Source organism: Echeneis naucrates, chromosome 23 (genome assembly GCF_900963305.1).
Source record: "Echeneis naucrates chromosome 23, fEcheNa1.1, whole genome shotgun sequence".
Classification (NCBI taxonomy): Eukaryota; Metazoa; Chordata; class Actinopteri; order Carangiformes; family Echeneidae; genus Echeneis; species Echeneis naucrates.
The window spans coordinates 10,780,600-10,804,313 of record NC_042533.1 but is presented as its reverse complement, the minus strand read 5'-3'; the positions used below and the strand labels follow the sequence as shown (position 1 = coordinate 10,804,313).

Sequence of the window (23,714 nt, the reverse complement as noted above, 5' to 3'; positions counted from 1 at the left end):
CTCGTCTATACCTCCTCTGTCAGTGTGTCTCAACAGCAGGTTCCCCCTCAGACAGGAAGGGCTTGACATTTCTTGGAGCTGGGAATCGATCCGTCAGGGGTGATCACGCAGGCATCCTGAGACTATCGATCAGTCTTTCATCGTACATGGCTTATCAGAATCATTTACAATGTGTCAAATCAGAAGAAACATTATAATGTTGCTATAAAAATGGTCATGGCTTTCGGCATAATGCTCTTGTCTGCCAATTTGATATGTAATTTCACTTTGACGAGGAAAAAAATAAAAAAATAAAGACATCACAGCAGCAAGGAAATCTCAGGAAAGGCCAGTCAATTTGTGTACAAGCGCTTGTTTGTGGGTGTGTTGTGTAGTTATTTCCTTTCCCTGTTAACCCTCCAGCTACGCCACTCTGACAGGGTCATGTTAGTTCCACCTCACATTTAATGCTATTCACCAGCAGCAGCTTTCCAATCTGGTGAATCATTTTAATTTTCCGGTCCACAAGCGTTTGTGTAGAAGTTTGTGGGAGTCAGGATCTAAGATTAGCTACTTCCTGTCGCCACCGCTGTTTCTTTTTCTGTAAATAAATGAAGAAGAATTGTCTTTCATTTGTCGCGTTTGTGGGCGGCTGTCCTCAGTAACAGTGTGTTCTTTTGTATTGTCTTCCCAGGGGCCTTTTTCTTCTACTCCAGCATGGCCTTGCTAGGTTTCATCTTTATCTATGGCTGCTTGCCAGAGACAAAAGCCCGGCGTCTGGAGGAGATAGAGGCGCTGTTCGAAAACCAGCTTTGTTCCTGCGGCGCCTCTGATGCAGACGAAGGGCGGCAGGTGGAGTACATTCGGGTCAAAGGTTCAAACTACCACCTATCCGACAACGACGCATCTGACGTGGACTAGGGAGAGTTTTAGTGTCGGTGACCTGTCTCTGGATGTTTCATTAGCTGTGGTGAATACCGAAACATTCACAGTGGGTGGGTCTGTAATATTTATATATCTTGGCATGAGAGCTGAGGAGTTAGTGATTCCTCTCAGTACGAGGTTTAATATAAGAGTTTAAAAGGCCTTTTGCTTGTATTAATAATGTGAGTTCACTCTCAAATCAGTCAGTTCAGGAATCTGAAATCAACAAGAACGCTTTAGTTTGAGTATATACGTTTTATTTTCAGCCCAGTTTCTGATTTGAGGGTGAACTGACCAAATCAGTCAAAACATATCTAGTAGTTGACAGCTGAACTCATGCAGCAGGAAGGTTAAAACATTCCCCTCTCAGCACATAATCAACCTGAACATGAACACATACAGGTCGCGTGTGTTTTCATGGACATTTGGGCAGGAAACATGGCTGTTGCTGCACCAACAATACAAAATCCTTCACGTCCACTGATGATGATCTACTTTAACAAACTAATTTGTGGTTCAATGTCAGGAAAATGTCCCCAATATTTTGTACATTTAATTATTAGATATTAATTATGGTCTAAATGTGATGTTACAGTATAACAGTAGAACATGACGCAGCCATCCTTACAGCATCATGTCAGAAGTAGTTTCCATCGACAACGCTACAGTAAAGGTGGTCTTGGAAACCACGTGGCATGACAGCAGATGTACCGTTATGCCTTTTTAGATGTGTGCGACACACATCTTAGTTAGACATCATTTAAGCTTGTAGCATTGCACATTATTGTCAGTTTGTCATGATGACAGTCTGTGTCGGGCCTCATTGAAATGAAAGACAAACTCCGGCGACACACAAAAATATCGTATCAGATTAGCAAGTGTGTATTGCCGGTGGATGGCTAAGTGAAGCCACTTAGCACTGTCGTAGCACTGAAAGGAAAATGACTTGGTTGCCGTAGTCAACCATCAAGGTCTGCAAACAAAGTACGAACTGCTTCACTCTCCGGTTCCTTTAATCTGCCGCTTCTAAAAATGCAGTTTTCAGTATAACACTTTAGAGACCACAGTTTAATGTCGCTGTCATGACCTCCACTATGAACCAAAGTGGTGAAGCTGCATGTGTGATGAACATTGAATCTCCAGCAAACACTCAGTCTGTTCAGCCGATGGTATTAAAGTAAAACCTTTCATGATTGAAATCTTAAGTGTTTCATTCTGTCTTAAAATGATAATATTAGTGCCTGTGTGTAGTGAAGGTGCCTAATGGCCATTTTTTAAGTCACATTCCCTAAATGGACATGTATGCAGTATGCCATGTTATAATTACTGTGTCTACATTTTTTATTTAACATGTACATATTTGCATCTCAGCTATGGTCCAATATATTTTTTTTTTACTGTCATTTCTGACATTTCCATTTTTGTCTTCCTCCATAGCCTTATGTACAAATAGAGCATATCATTTATGTGGTTCTCGTGTCAAAACTTGAGGAGTAGGATTTAGTGTAATTTGCCAGTGTTGTTTTGTAAAGAAAAACTGTGTGAAGTTAAACCTTGTTAGTAACATAGGTTTCAGTGTATCAAAAACCGTTAACACTGGTGTAAGTTTATTTCACAAAAGAAACCCGGTTCATGAAGAGTTAACAGAGCGCGCAGTCGCTGTTACAGGGTTGTCATGGAGGATCAAACACAGGCCCTCAATATTGGCACGTGGGTCCTTACAAATTATGAATGAATATAAATTAATACTACTTTTTAAATTTCTCTCTCTGGTGGTACAACGTAGTCATGCTTTACGTGAGGAATTAAAACTGAGTACTCAAATGACTGAAACAGCAAATCAGTAGAAAAGCAAATACAACTGGACTCCTGATAAATGGTGAGAGTAATGACACACCAACAACCTCCACATGGAAACCCAAAAACTGACATCAACATAGATTTCCTAAAAGCAGTTTAACAGGATGATATTAAGACCATTAAATAGAAGTCTATCAGCAAGGAGACTTGAAAATTGTTAGATATAAAACAATTACAGGTCGGCCTCCTAACTAAATCTATAAGGTGTTCATTTAACAGTCATACATGCTTGATAATGATCGCAATGTGACACACATGAGATTTGTTGCTAAAATACCAAAACATCTGGAGTCCTTCCACCTGGTGGGGTCGAAGAGGAAGAAATGAGTTTCTCTTCCTTAAATAACTTTGCATTAGTCCATCTCAAAATTGGCTCTCACTTTCTGTGGGCTGAAGAGGAAAGAAAATGTGAAGTTGAGTGCTCAGAGTGTGATAAAAACTAACACTCACACACAGATGAAGTCGTCAGTAACAAATGTTGTGTCTTGAAAACTTGTGTCGACAAATATTTAACGTGATCCTTTCAGGCTGCACCTTATGAGAGTTAGTGTAGTGTCCAGCCCTTAACATGCAGTTGTGTTGACATTGTCCTCTACCACAGTGGGGACACTTATTGTGTACTTATGGTGAAATGGTTGCAGTTTTTCTGTGTGAACCAGCTCTGTGTTTCTACAGTTTACAAGGAACTACAAAAATGCTAATTAAAAAACAAAAAAAATAAAATTATCAAAAAGAGCGCTGTATAGTTATTTGATTATTGTTCAGCTGTATATGTTTTGCTAGAGTTTATATTCTATAAAGAATAAATATCCAAATGAAATCTTAACACTTGAATCTGTATATTGGGAAAGAAATAAACTTCTGAATCTGAGTCAGGCTTTGGGACTTTATTTCTGCCGATCACGTCTTGAAGAACAAAGACCTTTCGAACTTGAAATCGTTGAAAGATTGTTTAGTAATAACGGGAGGTAAAAACATATGTACAGAACACAATTATAGTTAATTTCCTGCTGCCATCAATCGATCTACCTTCCTTCCCTCTCATCCTTGTCATTCTTCCTTCTTCTGCGTGAAAGGGAGCAAAATGTCTGCTGTTTCCTGAAGTGTTTCGACCTCTCCTGGATGTGTGTTCACGCTGGTGGGAACGTGAAACGTGACCACCTCTCTGGCATTAACCGACAGGTCTTCCATCAGAGGCCCATTTCCTTGCTGCTCTTGTTGTTTGTCTCCGCTGCCTTCAGTCTCCCTATCTGAATTAGAAACATAGAGCATGGAAATTCATTTGAACATCATTCTTGTTTCATTTCCTTTTGAAGTGTCTCTGGGTACACATGAAGTGACACACTCAGCCATGTTGTACCTCTGCTGCCCACCATGCTCAGAGCATCAGGATGAGGGTTTATGGGTCTCTGTAGGAATGCTGGGCCATCTCTATTGTGAGCAGTGAATTTGGTTATCAAACCACTGCCTGATACGGACCCTGCCTTGGATTTCTTCTTGCTCCTGGTTCTGTCTGAAGCGCTGAGTGTGTTTGGCTCTGCAGCAGTATCCGTCTGCCTCCCTGTGGCTGGATGTGGTACTGGCACATCAACAAGTGATGGCAGGTACAAGTTGAACCTCGGGGGTTTGGAAGTACTGCCTGCAGTGAAGCTCCACTGTGTTGAGGCATTGCGTGTCTCAACTGTGTGGATGTTGGCAGTTTGAGTTTCTGCGTCTCGGGTTTCAACTGATCCCTTTTTGCATTTGCAAAATTCTGGGTTCTGACTTTCAACCACAGGGCACAGAGATGCAAACTGAGGTGTGCTGCTTCCTGTCTGTTTGACATTACTTCCTAAGGCTTTATCTGGACAAGTCACGCTCTTCACCGTTTCCTCATCAACTCTGAGGCTCAGTTTTGGTTGTATGAGTGTGGTGAGAGGCCTGGGCTGTTGGTGCCTCTGTTTTGGAGTATCTGAACACGTGGCTTGGTCTAAACAGGTAGAATCAAAAGCCTGAACACATTGCTGGCAGTAATCTTCAGCCTAAAGTGCAGGAAGGAAAACAGCCATGGTTATGCCAGATTCTGCTGTGTGTGAATAGTGATGACTGTAGAAGAAATGAACGCGGTCTAATAATGTTGTCTCTGTAACAATCTATCTGGGGCAATGCAGTGAACAATGGGAAAAGCAATGCACCAGTGATGCTGTAGTCGTAATATTTAAGTATTGATTTTCAGTGTTGCTGGTACTGATTAGTTTATTGTTAGTCTCCTAGTTCTATTGCTGTAATTGTTCAAATAAAAATGAGAGCAGCATACACAGGCAAGATTTTTAAAATGACACTTAATTGTTAATACAGTTCTATTTCTTCTCATTTATTATTTTATCAACAGATTAGTTGAATGGATGTCCAAAACATGCCAATGTAGCTTACAATATCTGAGTCTGAACTGAGCTGACTTCTTGCACTAGAGGCACTTGGCGAATATCCACAGCCATTCATGGAGCCAGTGATTTGCCCGGGACATACTGTGGGTGGGATTAAAAAGGCATCCATTCTTTTTTTTTTCTTCCTCTAGCAAATACACAGTGAAAGAACCATTTAGATGAACACGCTCAGAAAACTTACAAAAGTTTACATCACTGCAGTTGGAAAGCTGTGAACAAAACACACCTGTCATGTTAAACTTATATACTATTGAAAGTTCTGAACAACAGCTCATGTACAGGTACATTTTTCCTGAGGGTCGACAGATTTGTGTTGTTTGTTTTCAATCAATTTAGTATAATAAGAGTCTCTACCACTCGGTGGCAGTGAAAGGACAATTTAACCTCAACACATGAGACTTTACCTCCACTCCCACATCTTGTGTGTCAGGGACCATTCTGATAGTAAAGATTAAGAAAGAAAAAATACAATAAGATCATCTGCAGAAACTAATGCACATCAATGAGAATACATTTTTGGTTTATATTTAAGTATAAACTCCTACTGTGGTGCTGAAGGTATGGCAGGTGTTTTATCTTCGAGGTATATCTTTGATTTTGCACTCCCAAAATAAGAAGCTGAAATTCAATGGAATTACAGTACAATTAAAGCAAAGAGACTAGTTGTGCTTGTTTAAACAGGTTTTACCTTCACTTTCATACTCTTCATTACTGAAGCCCCTAAAGGGATCCTCCTCAAACTGCTGCTCCAACTGGTTAAGTGTGAAGTCAAAAATGGGCCCCTTGTCCTCTGGCTGGTTAAAACAGAATCCATCTCTTAGCTCTGTTTCGCTGAGATAACACATGGGTTCTTTGAGTTGTTATAAAATGGCTGGTTATATCAAGGACAGTAGATAATCATTGCAGTACTGGCCTCACTCTGGACTTCCAAACAGAACTTGGGTTGATGTGGGTGTCTCCAGTTGGTGGAGGGGTAGGTTTGATCCACAGGACCAAACAAAGTTGTCAGTCATTTCTCTGGAATGGGAGAAATGCTGCAACTAAAAAAAAAAAAAAAATTCATCCTGATTAGGTTGTGGCTTCATATATATGAGGACGCTGACATCTGAAATAGGTTGACCAAGACAATCAAAGTGGAGTCTGGGCTCACCCAAGGGTTTACTTGGGGTCTGCAACACGAATAATATACGTTAATAAATGAATCCATAAATGCCAGGGTGTATGAAAACTTTGGCCATGGGTTTCAGACAGGGTCTGCAAACATGTATTTATGGCTATAACTGATTACTAGCATTCTGCTTTCATCAAGTTTGATGTGGCAAGTTTGGCCTCTTGTATAACCAAGGTGTGCCAAGGGTGTGGTTCATTTTTAACCAAAACAAAATATGAATTCATGAAATGCAAAGCAGGATTCTAGTAGGCTGAACTATGTCCTTCAAAAAACAAAACAACCAAAGACTCAGCTGTGATATTTTTTTTTTTCTTTTTACTACCTTAATCTGCTCCAAGCCTGAGGTGTCCCAGGGTGGAGGGGAACGCTGAGGAGGCAGCTGAGTCCGTGTCTGGCTTCTCAACTCCAGGGGGAATATTCCTGAGGAGAGCAGTTTGAGTTTGCCTTCCTAATTTTATTTCATGAAAGTCTCATGTGGGAAATGCTCCATAGCTTCACCTTGGCCTGATGGGGCTGAAGAAGTCGAAGAGAAGGGACTGAGGTGGTCAGCTGTAGGTGGGAGGTAGTCAGACGCACTGTGGTCGGACAAAGCCGATTCCAACACTGGTGACAACTTGTGGTAAGGCAAAATACGTGAATTTTTGATCTGAGCTGAACAAAATATACTCATTGAAATCCTTGAAAAAAATGTTGAGTATGAACAACTATACGGTAATGAACCTGCTGATACTTGAACCTTTGTGGAATAACCTGCATTCTGTTTCTTGTCTCTTGAAAACTGTATATTGAGAGAGAATAGACGCAGCATGTACTGTACATTTTTCACATTACATGCCACAATGATATGTCCCACTGCCTCATAGCCCATTACGGTCACACGGTGTGCACCTGAACTGGGGCTGACTCTCTGCTAGACTCAGCTGTGAGGGAGAACAGGGGCTCATGGGGAGTACCATGTGCTTGCTGGATCCTTTCTTTGAATTACCTAGGACTGCAACTTTAGGATGACCTGGAAAAAAAAAAACAGGCCCATCTTACTTTGCCATAGTTCGACATTAATAATAGAACATAGTGGTGTTGTAACATAGTTGTATATACATTTACAGGGCATTGGTGATCCAAAATAGTATTATCTCATGTTTTCTTCAGAAAACATGTACTATAACTTCTGTGCCTGATATCTTTCCATATTACTGAATGTGATTTTATCTTTATTATCTTCCAGACAACTCATCAAGGTAAAATCTGTCTAAGGTAGGATTATCCCTGAACTTGTGTACTGCCTTCAGGCTCAGCTTCTCTGGGTAGATCCTTAGGAATATTACCTGTGTCCAAACAAGCTGTTGTCTCTCACCTTTTTTTTCTTTCTTAGCGGCAATCTGGTTGACAACAAACAAAGTCACCAGGTCCATGCTAACAGAACCAGCTCCTTCGGGGGACGCCGGCAGAGACAGTCCCATGTTTTTCAATTTCTGCTGCATTTTTCTCCTCTCAAAGAACTCCTGGGAGAAAAGGGCAAAACTTTACAATCACTGGATGGATCACATGAAGGAAAAAAAAAATAAATATTTGAGTTGTAAAATCACCCTCTGCTTTTTAGCGTCGGCCCTCATCACTAACCGGCTCCTGTAGACACAGTCGTAATTTTACCGGTTTTGCTAACGTTTACGGGCTAAAAGGTTAACATTTAGCGTGACAGTTTACCTTGAACCCCCTACCCAGTTCATTTTTAGCCGTTTTCACTGTTCCAGAAGCAAATGGGAAAAACGTCAGCAGCGAGGGAGAGGGCGTGAAGTCAGGAGAGGAGTTAAAGTGCGTGCCAAAGCGGAGAGCAGGTGACAGCCGGTGTTTCAGCCGGGAAGCTAACCGCAGCCTACGCTGCTGCTTAAATAGAGAAGTGTCGCCGCACGAGCGCTGTCTGTACTTCTCCGCGCGCCCCCAGGAAGTGTTCAAAAGCCCGTTTCCCCGAGAGCCGTCAGTGACCCGTGTCGGCTGGGAGCAGAAATGGCGTGTCTTATTTAGGTTAAAAAAATGACATTACAAGGAGACCGTGTGTATATATATATTTATACATAGATATTAAACATAGATATTAAACGTGGTAAATTTTCATCATGCAACCGATTCGGTTTTGCCGCGGGCGCGACCAATGAAAAGAGCCGCAGCACAATGTTGACAGAATAAGTTAGCGGGAAGTTGCACAGTAAATCGAGAAGTGAAGCGTATTCAGGTTAAAAAAATAAACACAACCCAGCGAGGCCGTTTCTAATATGCGTTTCGTATGGGAAGTTGACCTTGAGGTTTTATTTTGACACATTCAACCGGAAGTGCAGCGGTCGCCGGGTTTGTGTGCTTGACGCAGCTCCTGGTCAGAGCAGGATGTAGCGGTACATGCATCGGGCTCGCTTCACGTCAATCCGGCCATCAGGAGTCCCTCTCTGCTTTTATGTCGATGCAGGGAGCCTGGTTTTAGGGATGGATGTTGTAAGGATCGCCAGCAGAGACGACTAACGTTTGAAAAAATGTCCAACATCCTCGATGCGGCGACCAAAGTGAAATGGGACCGCACGGCTGCGGCGAAGAGAGCCGTGTTTCTTGCGGCTGCTGCTTACGGTGTCAAAACACTGTATCCCATCATCTGCAACCAGCTCGGCAAAAACAAACATCCCAGGAATAATCGCCGGCTGTCAAAGGCGGGCAACGGCTCCACTTGTTCGGTGAAAACGCAGATCGACGCCGGGGAGCAGAGGAAGGCATCCCCGGGGGTGAATGCTGAATTTTTCAGGCAGATCCTCGAACTTGGTAAAATCCTCTTCCCTAAGCTTGTATCCAAAGAGCTCGGTTTGCTCTCCTTGCACTCAGTGGCGCTGATATCCAGGACGTTTCTGTCAATATACGTGGCAAGCTTGGACGGCAAGATTGTCAAAACGATCGTGGAGAAGGAGCCCAGGAGCTTCATCATCCAGCTGATCAAATGGCTCCTCATCGCCATCCCCGCCACGTTCGTCAACAGCGCCATCCGGTACCTGGAGTGCAAACTGGCCCTGGCCTTCCGCACCCGCCTGGTGAACCATGCCTACCGGACATACTTCACCGATCAGACCTACTACAAAGTCAGCAACATGGACGGGAGGCTCGCCAACCCGGACCAGTCCCTAACGGAGGACGTGATGATGTTTTCCCAGTCGGTGGCTCATCTTTATTCTAACCTCACCAAGCCGATTCTGGATGTGATGCTGACTTCCTACACACTGATCCAGACCGCCAGGTCCAGGGGGGCCAACGCCACGGGTCCGACCCTGCTGGCCGGGCTGGTAGTCTTCGCCACGGCCAAGGTCCTGCGTGCCTGCTCGCCCAGGTTTGGTAAGCTGGTGGCCGAGGAGGCTCACAGGAAGGGCTACCTGCGCTATGTGCACTCCAGGATCATTGCAAATGCGGAGGAAATCGCTTTCTACCGTGGGCATAAGGTATGCAGTGTGGATGATTCCATGTAGAAGTCAAGAGTATTTTAATCCATGATGTAGTTTTGCCAGTATTGCATCTAAATGGTATTTAATAAGGTTTAAACTGAGGCTTGGCCCCTGCACACAGTATTACAAAAAAAAAAACCAAAAAAACAACTAAAACATTGCCTGGTCCCAGGTTTGTTATATATATAATACTATGATGTAACAAAGCTTAATTCAGTACAAAGCACTATGTGAGTACAGTAGAAAAATAAGTGAAAAATAAAAGTGCGGGATCTACATTTACAAAGTGATGATGTCATGCAATAAACTTGGGGCTTTAAAGGTCCCAGGAGTCAACCATGCATTAGTCACTTGTTGCATTTATCTTCTATTCAAACTGTCTACAGGTGAAATTGTGCTATACTGTTAGCAACATTACTCATAATAGATCATCAGATTAACCATAACTAGTAAAAAAGAAAGTCACTAATATATTGATGTGTAAATTCAGCATAATCACGTTGGTTTTCATGAACCCAACAAGGGCATTAAATTAGGACAGTGTTCTGCTATATTCCGTAATACATTATCTGCTGCAGGTGGAGATGCGTCAGCTGCAGAAGTGCTACCGGGCTCTGGCAGACCAGATGAACCTGATCCTGTCCAAGCGTCTCTGGTACATCATGATCGAGCAGTTCCTCATGAAGTACGTGTGGAGCAGTAGTGGGCTGGTAATGGTGGCTGTGCCAATCATCACAGCAACCGGCTTCGCCGACAATGGTGAGGAATTCACAAGGGACCCCAATCCAAACGTTGTTCTACTGGGATGGCATCCAGGCCATGAGCATGCGTTTTATTTTAACACATAAATACAAAATTACACTCAAAAGCTGAAAGCTATCTGGGAAACAAGCAAAATCCTACATATCTCCTGATTGAGCCTTGTGTGTTGAGGTGTAGGTTGATTTCAGAGTGCATGTAACTGCTTCAATTTTGACAAATTCTTACCATGTTATTATAATTGTCAAAAAAAGTGAATGAAGAATGTTGTGACATCAAGCTCACATGACTGTGTTTAATTAAGCAAAATTTTTTACTTTAGTGAACATGATTGTATTTTCGAATTTATCTAAAATCACCTTTCTCCCTCCCATGTCTTTCGTCCCTCTCTCCATCTCCTAGAAACAGCAGATGGTCAAACTCAGGTGTTGGTGAGTGAGAGGACAGAGGCTTTCACCACAGCCCGTAACCTCTTGGCCTCAGGAGCTGATGCCATTGAGAGGATCATGTCTTCCTACAAAGAGGTGAGGACATCACAACCTGAAGCTGATGTAGCATTGTGTCTCTGTGTGAAATGAATCGGGGGGCATTCATAAATTAATCTCCAACCATTCGAGGCACTCCCTCACTTGTGGTGCTCCTTTTTTCTATCAATGCTTAAATTCAAGGAGTACAAATACCAAAACAGCAATCAGTTTTTTAGAGACAATGGATTATTTGACAGAAAATGTATCTGGATCAAAAAATGTCAAATTTACCGCAGTTTCAGTTTCTTTTTCCTAAACATTTGTTGCTGCTTTTATTTCATCATATACTAAATATTGTACAACTCTGGGGGTGTTAAGACAAAACAAGCCATCACCTTGGCTCTGGGAAATTGTATTCAGAATTTATTCACTGCTATATGGCATATTCTTTTAGTCACCCGTCCCTATGTGCTAACACCATGTTCAAGATAAGATGAAGCTGGATTTTTAAAAAACATTTTGCAGCTTTTTGTGTTTGTTTATTCATCACTTCATTGGGGGAAATATCAAGGGAGCTGCCAGTCATGGAAAAAAAATTAAAATAGATCAGTGCTCCTTTTTTTTGATCCACAGCTAAACAAGGCCACAGGAAGGGCTCTTTTTCCACCACAACAGAACATATGTGATTTTATGTGTAAAATGTGATAAAATATAGAAGGTTTGTCAGTAGACTTTCAGAAATTTACATGAAGGAGAGCTGCGTGAGCATGGGTTTTTTGGGCCATTTTATTGGCAGGTGTTTATGTGGACAAGTGGTCCAACAGATGGTTGAGAAGGATGGATAAATGCACTGACAGTGTGATTGACAGACGTGTACTGTACATCCACCATCCTCCTACCATTACTCCCCCATGTGAAACTCACTGTTTTTTGCACAAGAATGTATTTTGTCCACACTGAAAAAAGCAAAGAGGGAACTCAGTGAATGAAAGGCCTTGTTCATTGAAGGCCAAATCCCTGTTCTCTCTTTGCATTTTAATCCCCCCCCAAAAGAATAAAAAATTGCAAGACCCATTCATGCATTCTCTCTCTCAGGCTGCATTTTGTGGTCCATAAGAGGATTTGGTTGCCATACATTTGTGGTAAAGCTGTATTGCAGTGCAGCTGGTTTGCACTTGTCTTATTCAAATCATACGCCTACCCTGTGTTTTGGCTTGTACACATTTTTAAAGCTGTCCTCTAATTCCCTTTTGTAAAATATGCAGCGTTTGAGGGCAGGGGAAGTTGTACAGTGCGTGATGATTCGTCTGACAGTTTTAGAGGCCTGCACTAGTGGTGAAGAGCAGGAATCGAAACTCTTGATGTATGACTGGTTGTTCTTCTGTGCTTTCATTATTGAGTCAACTCTTCTCAAAACCATCCTATAGTACCAATTAACTCACACAAGGGCCAAACGCACATGCAAGCCGTCTTCTCAACTTTATTGCTGAAATATTAGGAAAAATATAATCTGCTCCCTCTGGAAATGCATTTTTTAAGTAACATGCAAATATCATCTAATATGCAATGTGTAAACTGATTGCATCTATCTGGTGCAAAACACTGCCGTGGAAGATACGAGTTTTGGCCTGCACAGAGCTCTGTTCTGAGTATGCTGAGTACAGTGGAGGAGCAGCAAGCCTCTGCATGCAAGGCCAAGAGATTCATGATTGTGTGTGCAGTTTAACAGTAGCAATGGAGCACATTCCTGAGGCAGTGTGTCCTGCTCATTCTCTTGTTAGCATGGCAGTGTACATGATGTGTGTTTGTTTGCTTGTTGCGCATGTGTGTTTGTGGGTGGTCAGACGGTCTTATGACTTGTCCCAGCTCATTGGAGTTACTCATGCGGCAGATGAAACTGTGTTTTCTCCTTCGACGTCCTAGAGTTTAGCCGTGTCTATTAGGCAATTTCTTTCACTTATTTTATCAGTTTTTAAAATTTTCCAATAAAATTTACTGAAAATATTTTAGGTGTAATTCAAGTGCTGGATCACACGTCTTGAATATAGTGCTTGTATCTACTTGCATCTACTGAATTTCATGTCACTGTAGGTCAGCCAGCAGTGAATCCTGGTGTTTGTGTTTATCTGTGTGTGTGTGTATGTGTATGTGTATGTGTATGTGTGTGTGTGTGTGTGTGTGTGTGTGTGTGTGTGTGTGTGTGTGTGTGTGTGTGTGTGTGTGTGTGTGTGTGTGTGTGTGTGCGTGTGTGTCCAGAGCTCCTTCTCCCAGGGCTTAGTCTGGCTGTGAATAATCCTCCATCTGCTGATCTTTCAACCCACACTTCTGTATCTCTCTCTCACTTTCTCACTGCCTGTCTCTGTCTGTACATACTTGCACAATTTTTGGGGGAAATGATAAAGGGCCACAACAGTTTCTATTCCAGCTTCTTTTTTGGCACGGAATGGTCTTTGTGGTAGTTTTGTGACTCATCATCAACCAATTTACTTTGGTTTGTCTGTATTTATGTTATATATATATATATATATATATATAGATTGTACATGCACATAATTGCAGTAAATGTCAAAGAAACTGTCTTTAAAGCTTTTAAATATCTGTTTTTAGTTTTGCACAACATATTTTTTAACATAGTAGTGTTCTGTAGTGACCGCAAAGCTAATGTTAGCATTAACAGCTGTTTTCTTATAATCAAAGCGAAACTTTTTAAGGTCAGCATCAAACCTCATTCATTTACTCACCAAGAGTCGTCTCTAGTGGTGGAGACCAATGCCAGTTTGTATCATGACACATTGCTGCTCAGAGAGCCCATTAAAAGTTACTCATAGATGATTGTTGAGGCTCTTGTCCAGCTGCAGAGAAACCTCGGTACCCTTTAAAGAAGTTATCCCACCAAGTAAGTGACTAAAACAGCTGAATACAAACCAATTACTAATCTACAGCAGAGACTGACTGAGGATTTCAGCTGTGTTTTCAACAGCTGCAAATATATTTTAAGAGATTTAGCAGCACAGAAAAGCAGAACAACAAAAGAATGCATCTCTTCATATAAAAAGTAAGAAAAGTTAATAATATATAATATTTTTTCAGAATATTGCTTTACCCCCTATCCTTTACCTTATTTAAGAAAGTTACAAATCACATTCCATTGTATATTTAATACAAAGCTGTCATACACTCTTGGGTCTTGATTATTTTGTTTACTTTTGAGTAATTTGACCTTATTGTACACCTTTTCTCCTTGCACACATTTCATATCATTAGCTGCTCTCTTTCATCTCTTAGTCAGTCCCATCTCTGTAAGGCCCACATGGTGTTCATGGATTCCCAGAACTGGTATTTGTTGGTTAATACAATCAAGCTGTGTCAACAGCCTGTATTGTCTCACCGCAGGATGCATCACCAAAGCCAAAGCAACAGGCTGATTTATCCTTGTTTTTTCCTCTTTTCCTTGCGTGTTGCGTTCATTTTAATGCCTAACACCATACACAACAATTTTTAAAATAATTTTCACACTAGATCCATTAGTTCTAGTTAACAAAAGTTAACTAGTTAACTATTTACACTGTTTTATTTTGACTTGTGCCATCTGCCTCAGCATTTAACCATTACTTTTAGCTTACTCTACAAATAGTACATTTTTTATTTCATAATTTTTACCATATTTTATGGATAGATAAACTATTAAAGGTTAAATCAGCTATTTAAATTGTTTCCTTTTTGTTGGTTATCTGTCAAGATGTGGACATTAGTTTAATTTAAGATAGCACGGGGGCTATTTGTCCTTTACAGTTTCAGTCACATTTCAACAATAACCTTTTGACTTTAGCAGTTCAGAATCACTGCTGAGATATGGTACATGGCCGTGACGGTAACTTATATCGCAGTTTGAATGTCTCTTTGGTCACGCTATCATCCCTTTGACATTTATCTCAGATGACCTTTGACCCCATTGTATGTTTTTTGGACAGGTCACAGAGTTGGCAGGCTACACTGCACGCGTCCACAACATGTTTGAAGTGTTCGAGGACGTCCAGAGAGGTGTTTACAAGCGCTCCTCTCTGTCAGCCACAACAGGAGGAGAGAAGAAGAGCAAGCCTGAGATGCACATAGATGGACCACTGGAGATAAAGGGTAGGCCTGCTCTTCTGTATTAAAATAAACTCAAAGAGGGTAACAGATAGTTACACAGTTCCAACTTCTGGGAAAATTTTTATCACTGCTGCTGTCTGCAGTGAGAAACAAGCAAGAGTCTGTGTTCACTGAGATAACCTCAACTCGAGTCAAGCAGTAGTCAATATTCCATTCATTGTTTATTGTCAAACACTCTCCCTGCTGTTTTCCATAGATTTTATCGTCTAGAGCACTTTAATTGAGAACACAACAGCAGGTTATATTTAGCATCTTATTGTAATGGGTTTATAGGAGACCTTCTCTTTGCTCTGGTCTTCTATTACACACTGACTACAAAGTGCAATTTCACATTGTATAAATGTCCTTTTGTAAACATCGTTTTACCCCACAGTGAACCTCTTGTGACAGAGGGCTGCTAAGCTAAGAGATGAGTGAAGTGATAGAGTAAAGAGGGATTTCTTTTACTTTTAACCCCATAATTCCTGCTACGTAGGTATTATCCCATCCATACTCATGCTAATGCTGAGCTGAGTGAGTCTAATCCTGATACCCGTTCACTCTATTTTTCTGAATCCTCTTCTCCATATCTTGTTCTCTTCTGTTCTGCAGGTGAGGTGATAGATGTAGACAAAGGCATTGTATGCGAGAGCGTACCAATTATCACACCCAATGGGGATGTAGTAGTGTCTTGCTTGAATCTTAAGGTGAGACTTCACTGCTCTATTTTTTATTATTCTAATATATTTCATTCTGTTGCATCAGTCACACACTGTTTCTCTTTTCTAGTCCATTTAGATAATATGGACTAACAAATGAAAAAGAAAGTGGATGTTCCTTTATCCCAATACCAAGAATATATTACTGCTTTTACTGTGATTCTTGTTTGACCATCAAACTCCCTATGGATTTTACAGTGTACTATCATTTTAAGAACAGTCCTTTGCGGTCTCGTTAGGAAAGAGATACATCCTATGTGTGCCAGCGTGTTGCTGTCCTCAGGCTGTTGACTAATGCAGTTAGCAGAAAAGGATGCTGTGGTGGTTGGATTTACATAACAGAGCTGAAATAGTCACATGTCAAAGTGTTCCAAACACTTCAGATGTTTTACTGGGATATCAATACTCTTTGTGTGTAGTGCCATAGCTCTCCTGAGAGGTGTCCTCACAGATATAGAAATATATGCATTTAAAGCATTTTTCCATGCTGCCTTCAGGTACTTCCTATCATTCTAAATGAGTAACCTGCTAGTAGATAACAGATAAATTTGTTTACTGTGTGCTTACACTTATTGATTTAATATTTTATACAAACAACATACTTAAAAGGCTTTTGTAGCATGTACATTCGAGGTGTTGAAGTGTTTGCTGAAATGAAGCTGGCCAAAGTTAAAACAAGCGTCATAAATAATTTAATATATATAACTTATATAGTATAAGTTATATAGAACTTTCTTTATTACAACTTTTTAAAATTCTTATTATTTTAGTTACTTTAACCTTTTCTCTTTTTAAGCCAAAGTTAGCCAGTTGTGTCAAAGCTACATTTAGTTATCTTTTTTTTGTGTCTTCTGTACTTAAAGAGACAGAAAGTAATATTCACTATGCTGGGCTGGTGTCCTGCTAGCTTGTGAGCTGCTGGCCTTTAGTGAAAAAAATGTGCCTTCCAGCTGTAGTTATGTACGGTTGATTTCAAACACTTAAAGAGAACCAAAAAAAAAAAAAAAAGCAAATTTCTTTTTGCATACAAGGCGTCTTGTTTACAAGTTTACATTGGCCACCTCTGAAGTTAACCAGTCATATGTAGCTATTTGCCTCATTTTATGTGCTAAAGACATTTAGTAATGATACTGACAGCCAACTGAACTCCAGCAGCATCTGTTAAGAGTCTCTTGATTTCAGGTAGAGGAGGGCATGCATCTATTGATAACGGGGCCAAATGGCTGCGGGAAGAGCTCTCTGTTCAGGATCCTTAGTGGCCTGTGGCCTGTTTATGGTGGCCGACTACACAAACCCTCTCCACAACATATGTTCTACATCCCCCAGAGGTATGCACACAACCACACGCACATGTGTGTGATGTTCCCACATCACACTGCAGAGAGATTCACAAACACAATTTTAGGGATTGATCATTCAAACTGATGGACACCACCAGTAACTTAACCCATTGTAATAAGATTGTGATGTATGTGTGTGAAGCAGAAAGGGGAAACCAGAACACCAGCCAGAATCAAATAGTACCACACCGACAAGGCAAAATATTTTTTAGCCAAAACTCTTTCATCATTATACTTTGAAGGTATAATAATGTTGTTATTCGGTGTAGTGATCATAGGTAACAAAAATCAGAAATGCTCCCAAAGACTCATTCAAAGTTTAGTTCCTTGTCTTTGTTGGATAAAAAGCACCTGATATGTAGCCTGATAATGTTGGATTTATAGAACAAGGCCTGTTCCACAGGGATTTTTGCTTATTTTTATGAATTTCTACCAGTTGAGACAATCAGTGAATCCTGTACAGTTTGAGTAGCATAAAGCCTGTTGTCCTTAAACTGAGCTGAAGTAAAGACAACCCTTCAGACGTAACCTTATCCAGGGCTGCAGACTCAGCTGACTCCCTCCCGCAGAGCGGTAAATATTTTATACATCCAATGAAACGGCCACCTGGCAGCTGTAACAGAACCCAATGCACAATTTACAACAGAGACAGCAGAAGCATAATGGGAGCCTTTTCCTTTTAGCACTTGTCCTTTAGAGTGTTAAAAATAAAAACAACACTTCCCTTTGTGCACACACACCATCTTTGTCAGATTGTTCGTTTCAGGAGCACTTAATGAAATTAAGGTTGAACAAAGAATCACTCATGGGGGTAATGTGTGTGTGTGTGTGTGTCTGTCTCAAGGCCCTACATGTCCATGGGTTCACTGCGCGACCAGGTGATCTACCCAGACTCTTCGGAGGAAATGGCCGCCAGAGGCATGCATGACAAGGACCTGGAGGCCATCTTGGACATAGTCAACCTCAACCACATTGTCACCAGAGAGGGAGGTAAGATACAGTTCATTAAGATGTGAGTTATGTTTTTATTAGGGAAATGCTGAAGAAAACTGCACAAACAACTGAAATGTACTTCAAAACCAAACTATACAAAATAAAAGAAAAATCAACAACGACAATCACCAGAATAAAATAACAGACTAGGTTATGCTTGTGTACCAGCCAGACGCCTGATCTGATGCACTTGGGTATTACTCATGTTGCCTAAACTCTCATTGTCAAACAAATAAGCCCATTGTTGAAAACCAACTTCTGTACAAGACTTAGAGCTGCAAGAGGGTTTAATGTCGGAATGGCTGAACTGTGAAACTATTGAGAAACTTCCTCACCAGACACACACACACACACACACACACACACACACGCACACGAATTCACACATGCCAAACACATGTTGACACATAATCCAAGAGTTATGTACTGCAGGAGTAAGCTGACTGTGACACAGTGCACCTGTTTAGCAAACATCAGATATCAGTCTTTCACTGCTGCTCCCTTGCTCTGTGATGGCTTATGGTAATACTAAAGGTCTTTGCACTGTGACCGAAAAACATTTGTTCTCATTTAGTCATAGAAAATCACTATTTTTACATAACGCACTCTCAAGGCTGTTTAATATAATTTCTTTGTGTCAAGGCTGGGATGCTGAGCTGGACTGGAAGGATGTGCTGTCAGGAGGCGAGAAACAGAGGATGGGCATGGCTCGCATGTTTTACCACAAGTGAGGAGAAGCAGCTTCATATTGTTTACCCATTAAGCACTGAGAATATGTCAGACCCAGACCTTACGCTTCCGAATTCACCTCTGACATGAACTATAAGCTTTTTCCCCCCACAGATGGCAGCGCTGTCAGCCCAATGCTAGTATTTCAGCAATAGTTATGTTTCATAGGGTTTGTTTTCAGACAAATGTGTATGTGCACGATCTGACTTCATCAGGGATCTCATTAGTTACTGCTGGGTTTGACACCAATTATCAAAACCTTTTCCCATGTGTGTGTCAGGCCTAAATATGCACTGTTGGATGAGTGCACCAGTGCTGTGAGCATTGACGTGGAGGGAAAGATTTTCCAGGCTGCCAAGGACGCCGGCATCTCACTGCTCTCCATCACACACAGGCCCTCCCTGTGGTAAGTCATGGAAAATGTTCCAGTTTATTAAAAAAATCACTTTTATAAATGTCTCCAAAAAAAGTGTTGGAAAATAATTTTTTTTTTTTTTTTTTAATGACAACTCAAACATTATGTCTTTCTTCTTCACGTCCAGGAAGTACCACACACACCTGCTGCAGTTCGATGGGGAGGGAGGCTGGCGCTTCGAGCAGCTGGACACAGCGACACGCCTCACCCTCACCGAGGAGAAGCAGCGGTTGGAAGCCCAGCTGGCCGGCATTCCCGAGATGCAGCATCGCCTCAATGAGCTCTGCAAGATCCTGGGAGACGACTCTGTCCTAAAAACAGCCGAGGAGTGATAAGAAGTGAGAGAGAGAAAGAGATGGGGGAGGGAGAGAGGAAGGGCAAAGGGAAGAGGCCCAGAGGGGGAAAGAGACAAAAGAGAAAGAGCGAAAAAGAAGTAGGGAGTGTGTGGGAGACTGAGAGGCAATGAAAGAAATCAGTAGTTTTTTTTGCTCTGAGCCTCTTCACTTAAAGTAGGAGAGCTTATAATGCCAACTCGTCTTTTAGCCCTCTTCTCTCCTCCCCCTCTTCTGTTAATCTTTTCTCCACTCTGCGAAGTGGATAGGGGAGAATCAAGTGGATTGGCAAGTATTACCCCCCTCCCCCATCCGATGCCCATCTCCTGCATATTCAGCTGTAGAGTTTCAGATGTTTAGTTTTAGCATATTATTTCAATTTTAAAGGTTTTTTTTTTTTTTAGTTTCTTTTGCAACAGTTTAAAGTGGCACGGTTTGATTTAATTAATTGAATGACTTTGTTAGTTGTTTTTTTTTTTAGCACTTTATATTTAAACAGCCGTTTCCATTTTTTTGTGCTAGTTTACAGTCAAATAAAATGATAGCTGTGTTTTAGCTGGAAAACTTTTGCTGTAGAGCCACTAACTGATGCCCAACAGTATTCAACACCCATTCTACTGGGTGATGCAGGATCCACGTTTGTTTTTAACTCCATAATTCAGCAGTAGATTTGAATTTTTATTGAACTTAACGTGGCCTGTTGGTTTCAAAAGGTCAAAAGAGACTATTCAAAATGTCACAATATGCCTTTGATTGTTTTGTGTGTATAGCCGTAGTACAATCCCCTCCCTTATACCTCTTCTTTGCCCTTGTTAGGTTGTGGCAGACCCCTGGACCACTGACATAGGCTCAGTTTCAGACGTACACAAGGCTAGCACAGAAAAAAATAGCCAGAGGTCTATTTTTAGAGCAATTACTGATGCAGGTCTGACTCCAGAACTATAGTTTTCTGCATTATTGAACAAATAAAATGAGTTAAGAGGCCCTCTTCAAAGGAAGAGGTGCAGGAACAAGCTGGCACTCCGCCCTGGTCTGTGAACAGTCACTCAAATACAGTACACATCACGTGGGCCAACAGGTAGCCATTCAAACAATGGGAATGTAAGATACATGTGCCCACACTGGCCTCCTGTCAAAGCTCTCCGCCGTCCACGTGTTGACACAAAACACACTTGTGTGTCTGCTGTGAGTCAGATGCCTGCTGAGCCTCTGCTTTGTCACCAGGGCTGCTCCAGTTTAGATGCATGAAGGTAATGGACTATGAGCTCATACACTTCAATCAACAGTGGATTTCGTGAAAACCTTCATTTACATTAGGTAACCCTTACCCCTTTGCAAAGGGGGCTTGTTATAATTTAACACGATAAAGAGCTGACATTCACTTCAATATTGCAGATTCAACATATTGTGATGTTATATGAGGCCTTATTGGGTTATACCTCATTGGTCCATTTCATAATTGAGCTGATGTGCAGAGGTACAAACCTTATGTCATACTTGTTTATGGATTGAAGATTTTGACTCAAATACACTTCAGCAGCTCTTTCACCTCTTCACTAATGGCATGGCTGCCATGAGGTCATGGTGGATTTAGATTTAGATTTGTGTGTCCTCATTTGGCCTCTGTGTGTACTACCAGCAACTTATCAGGAGTTGTGATACTGTGAAACTAGTGATTTGTTCAGTCAACATCATCTTTGTTCTAATAGGAAACACTGTGCTGGTTCTAATCTGTGGCAGTGGCTGTTCTGTTTAAGGCTTTTTCGTTCTTTTTTCTTTTTTTGTTATGTGAGGTTCAGACCTGTGTTTGCACACTGTGACCACAAAAAGGCAAAGAGGAACAGTAAACTAGGCTGACTTTTGCCCTACAGTCAATCAGGCGAGGAGCTCATGGGTTAGGGTTAGGGTTAGGGTTCCACTGTGCCATTCATTTACAGTCTCATTTTCCGATTACACCACACACATGAGATTTCATATGTGGTTTCATTAATAGGTAATTGAAAAAAAATCCTTGGTACAAATTAGTAGCAAAAAACAACCAGAAACATTCAAATTGTCTTTTATTTTGATGCGTGACCCTGAAAATCTGAATTTGTGTAACTTTAATTGAATGTTGGGCAGCACAGTGGCATAGCTGTTAGCACTGTTGCCCCACAACAAGAAGGTCGCTGGTTCAGTTCCCGGGCCTGGGGCCTTTCTGTGTGGAGTCTGCATGTTCTCCCTGTACCTGCGTGGGTGTCCTCCCACCGTCCAAAGACGTGCATGTTTAGTTTAACTGGTGACTCTAAATTGTCCGTAGGTCTGAGTGTGAGTGGTCGTTACTCTGTCTGTCTCTGTGTGTTGGCTCTGTCCAGGGTGTATCCCCCCTCGCCCAATGTGAGCTGGGATTGGCTCCAGCACCCCCGCGACCCAGAAACAGATAAGCGGTAGAAGATGAATGAATGAAGAATATAATGTTCCCTCTGTAAAGCCCATCGGCATGTGTTGGACCACATTAGAAACGTGGCAATGGTGAAATCTGTATGTTTGTATGAATGATCCAAATGTTGCACAAACGGGGAGCACAGCACTCCCTCATCTTGTATTCACACTGTACTGAATACAGGACTTGACCACAGTAGTACAGTGTAATAACATCTTGGCACCTCACTGGTTAATATGCCACTTTCTGTGAACTAATTTGCACCACAATGTCGGTGTTGACCTATTGTTAGAGAGAACGGACAATCATTCTCATCATCAGCAGGATACAAGCAACACAATGGCTTGTTATTATCATTCAAAGAAATGGGTAAAGGCTTGCTGACTTTAGGTATTTAACTACACCTGCTTTCTCTGATTTGGTACAGAACTTACTATGTATACTGTTTGACATGCATGTCAAAGTGTAATGACTCTCTCAGGCCTTTTTTCAGCCTGAGCTCTGACTGCAACCAGGATATCTACAAGTGCCACATCTTTCCTCCATTGAGATTTTAAACCTTTGAAACCTCCTCCTTTGGCTTTTAGTGGACAGGATTTTCGAGCATTTGAATGCAGCCTGGCTCAGCACAGGGTGAGAGCTGCCAAGTGACTGACGGACAAACTCAGATTTTTGTTCTGATGTGACTGAAGACGGCAAATAAGTGACTGAACTTTCTGTCACTGAGGAACGATAACTGGAATGCTCTGTGATGGCCATTTGATACAAATGAATAATGTTTTCATTTGGTACACATCGGGCATTACTGCAGGTCTTTAGAACGGCATAGCAAACATTTTGTGCGGAATCGCTACTGACCTGAAAGACACGATCTTCTTCCTGGGTCCTCAGTCAGACTCTGCTGACAGGAGAGCAGACATGCCGCTGAATGACACAGAGTCGGCTCAGTGACACTGGAACATAAGGTCAGCTTGGGAACAGACAGCGACTGAAATATATAGGCATGACTGATAGATAGTAGTTTGGTATTATTCCATTGAGTGGATTGGAGAGGATATGATGAGGTGCCTTCTTCTTAGTGTGCTCCACGTAGAGCCAAACTGTGAGTTTATTGGACTTAAACCTTAAACCTCCATCGGGAACAGTTAAGTCAGGACTAACTGGTCTGGATGAGGTGGATGAGCACTACTACTACACCATATCACCTAACGTGGCACCTCATCGTTTCCTGTGACCTTAGGAATCAAGTTAGGATAGCTCACCAGTGAAGGCAGGCCCACTGTGGCCACACTGTATGACCCTGCATATACAGCGATGACATCCTTACTAACAAAACTTTGACACGATCATTCTGTCATCCCCTCTGTAAGTAAGAGATTGAATGTATCCATCATGTATGATGAAGCAAATTCAAATAAGGCTGTGAAGAGAATGAATACATGCCACCTGGTCATACGAGTACCATTTGTTGTTTGACAATTCAGAATTTTATAATTGCGTTTTTAGTGCATGTGATGTTTTATTAGAGCCACTCTGTGGTGTTTAAAGTGGGATTCGCTGTACATGTGGTATGTGAA

At 41.5% G+C, this 23,714-nt stretch overlaps 3 protein-coding genes across 7 annotated transcripts in view; 2 read left to right on the top strand and 1 right to left on the bottom strand.

Moving 5' to 3' along the window:
* Positions 1 to 2,234, top strand: part of LOC115036615 (proton myo-inositol cotransporter-like) — a 51,446-nt gene extending 49,212 nt beyond the window's left edge. The window contains exon 10 of the mRNA XM_029494856.1: positions 674 to 2,234. Within this exon, the coding sequence (XP_029350716.1) occupies positions 674 to 900 (227 nt within the window). The 3' untranslated portion in view covers positions 901 to 2,234. The remainder of the gene's footprint in view (positions 1 to 673) is intronic.
* A 301-nt stretch (positions 2,235 to 2,535) lies between these two features.
* On the bottom strand, positions 2,536 to 8,366 carry LOC115036617 (uncharacterized). Of its 5 annotated transcripts, none has more exons than XM_029494858.1 (12): positions 8,065 to 8,366; positions 7,947 to 7,986; positions 7,715 to 7,862; positions 6,859 to 7,369; positions 6,683 to 6,780; positions 6,108 to 6,229; positions 5,878 to 6,020; positions 5,735 to 5,807; positions 5,594 to 5,627; positions 4,124 to 4,784; positions 3,793 to 4,013; positions 2,536 to 3,153 (listed from the first exon to the last, which is right to left on the bottom strand). In XM_029494858.1, the coding sequence occupies exons 4-11, from the start codon at positions 7,226 to 7,228 to the stop codon at positions 3,814 to 3,816; spliced, it is 1,701 nt and encodes a 566-aa protein (XP_029350718.1). In that variant the 5' UTR covers positions 7,229 to 7,369; positions 7,715 to 7,862; positions 7,947 to 7,986; positions 8,065 to 8,366; the 3' UTR covers positions 2,536 to 3,153; positions 3,793 to 3,813. The 5 variants fall into 5 exon arrangements, with proteins under 5 accessions (XP_029350718.1, XP_029350721.1, XP_029350717.1 ...); XM_029494861.1 differs by lacking the exon at positions 2,536 to 3,153 and having other exon boundaries at positions 3,508 to 4,013; positions 6,859 to 6,973; positions 7,081 to 7,369; XM_029494857.1 differs by lacking the exon at positions 2,536 to 3,153 and having other exon boundaries at positions 3,508 to 4,013.
* On the top strand, positions 6,726 to 21,954 carry abcd2 (ATP-binding cassette, sub-family D (ALD), member 2). The gene is made up of 12 exons (XM_029494855.1): positions 6,726 to 6,979; positions 7,586 to 7,614; positions 7,733 to 9,827; positions 10,409 to 10,589; positions 10,992 to 11,113; positions 15,028 to 15,190; positions 15,800 to 15,894; positions 17,089 to 17,234; positions 18,091 to 18,236; positions 18,882 to 18,966; positions 19,249 to 19,374; positions 19,511 to 21,954. The coding sequence occupies exons 3-12, from the start codon at positions 8,883 to 8,885 to the stop codon at positions 19,713 to 19,715; spliced, it is 2,214 nt and encodes a 737-aa protein (XP_029350715.1). The 5' UTR covers positions 6,726 to 6,979; positions 7,586 to 7,614; positions 7,733 to 8,882; the 3' UTR covers positions 19,716 to 21,954.
* Positions 21,955 to 23,714: the final 1,760 nt, after the last annotated feature.

Excerpts from the sequence above, each read along its gene's own strand:
- LOC115036617 (XM_029494858.1), bottom strand. The coding sequence starts at position 7,228 with ATGGGCTATGAGGCAGTGGGACATATCATTGTGGCATGTAATGTGAAA. Across the intron at positions 6,230-6,682 it reads CAGGCTTGGAGCAGATTAAG|TTGCAGCATTTCTCCCATTC; the intron begins GTAGTAAAAAGA and ends TTTTTTTTTTAG. Across the intron at positions 4,785-5,593 it reads CACAAGATGTGGGAGTGGAG|GCTGAAGATTACTGCCAGCA; the intron begins GTAAAGTCTCAT and ends CCTGCACTTTAG.
- abcd2 (XM_029494855.1), top strand. The coding sequence starts at position 8,883 with ATGTCCAACATCCTCGATGCGGCGACCAAAGTGAAATGGGACCGCACG. Across the intron at positions 18,237-18,881 it reads CATTGTCACCAGAGAGGGAG|GCTGGGATGCTGAGCTGGAC; the intron begins GTAAGATACAGT and ends CTTTGTGTCAAG. Across the intron at positions 18,967-19,248 it reads GCTCGCATGTTTTACCACAA|GCCTAAATATGCACTGTTGG; the intron begins GTGAGGAGAAGC and ends TGTGTGTGTCAG.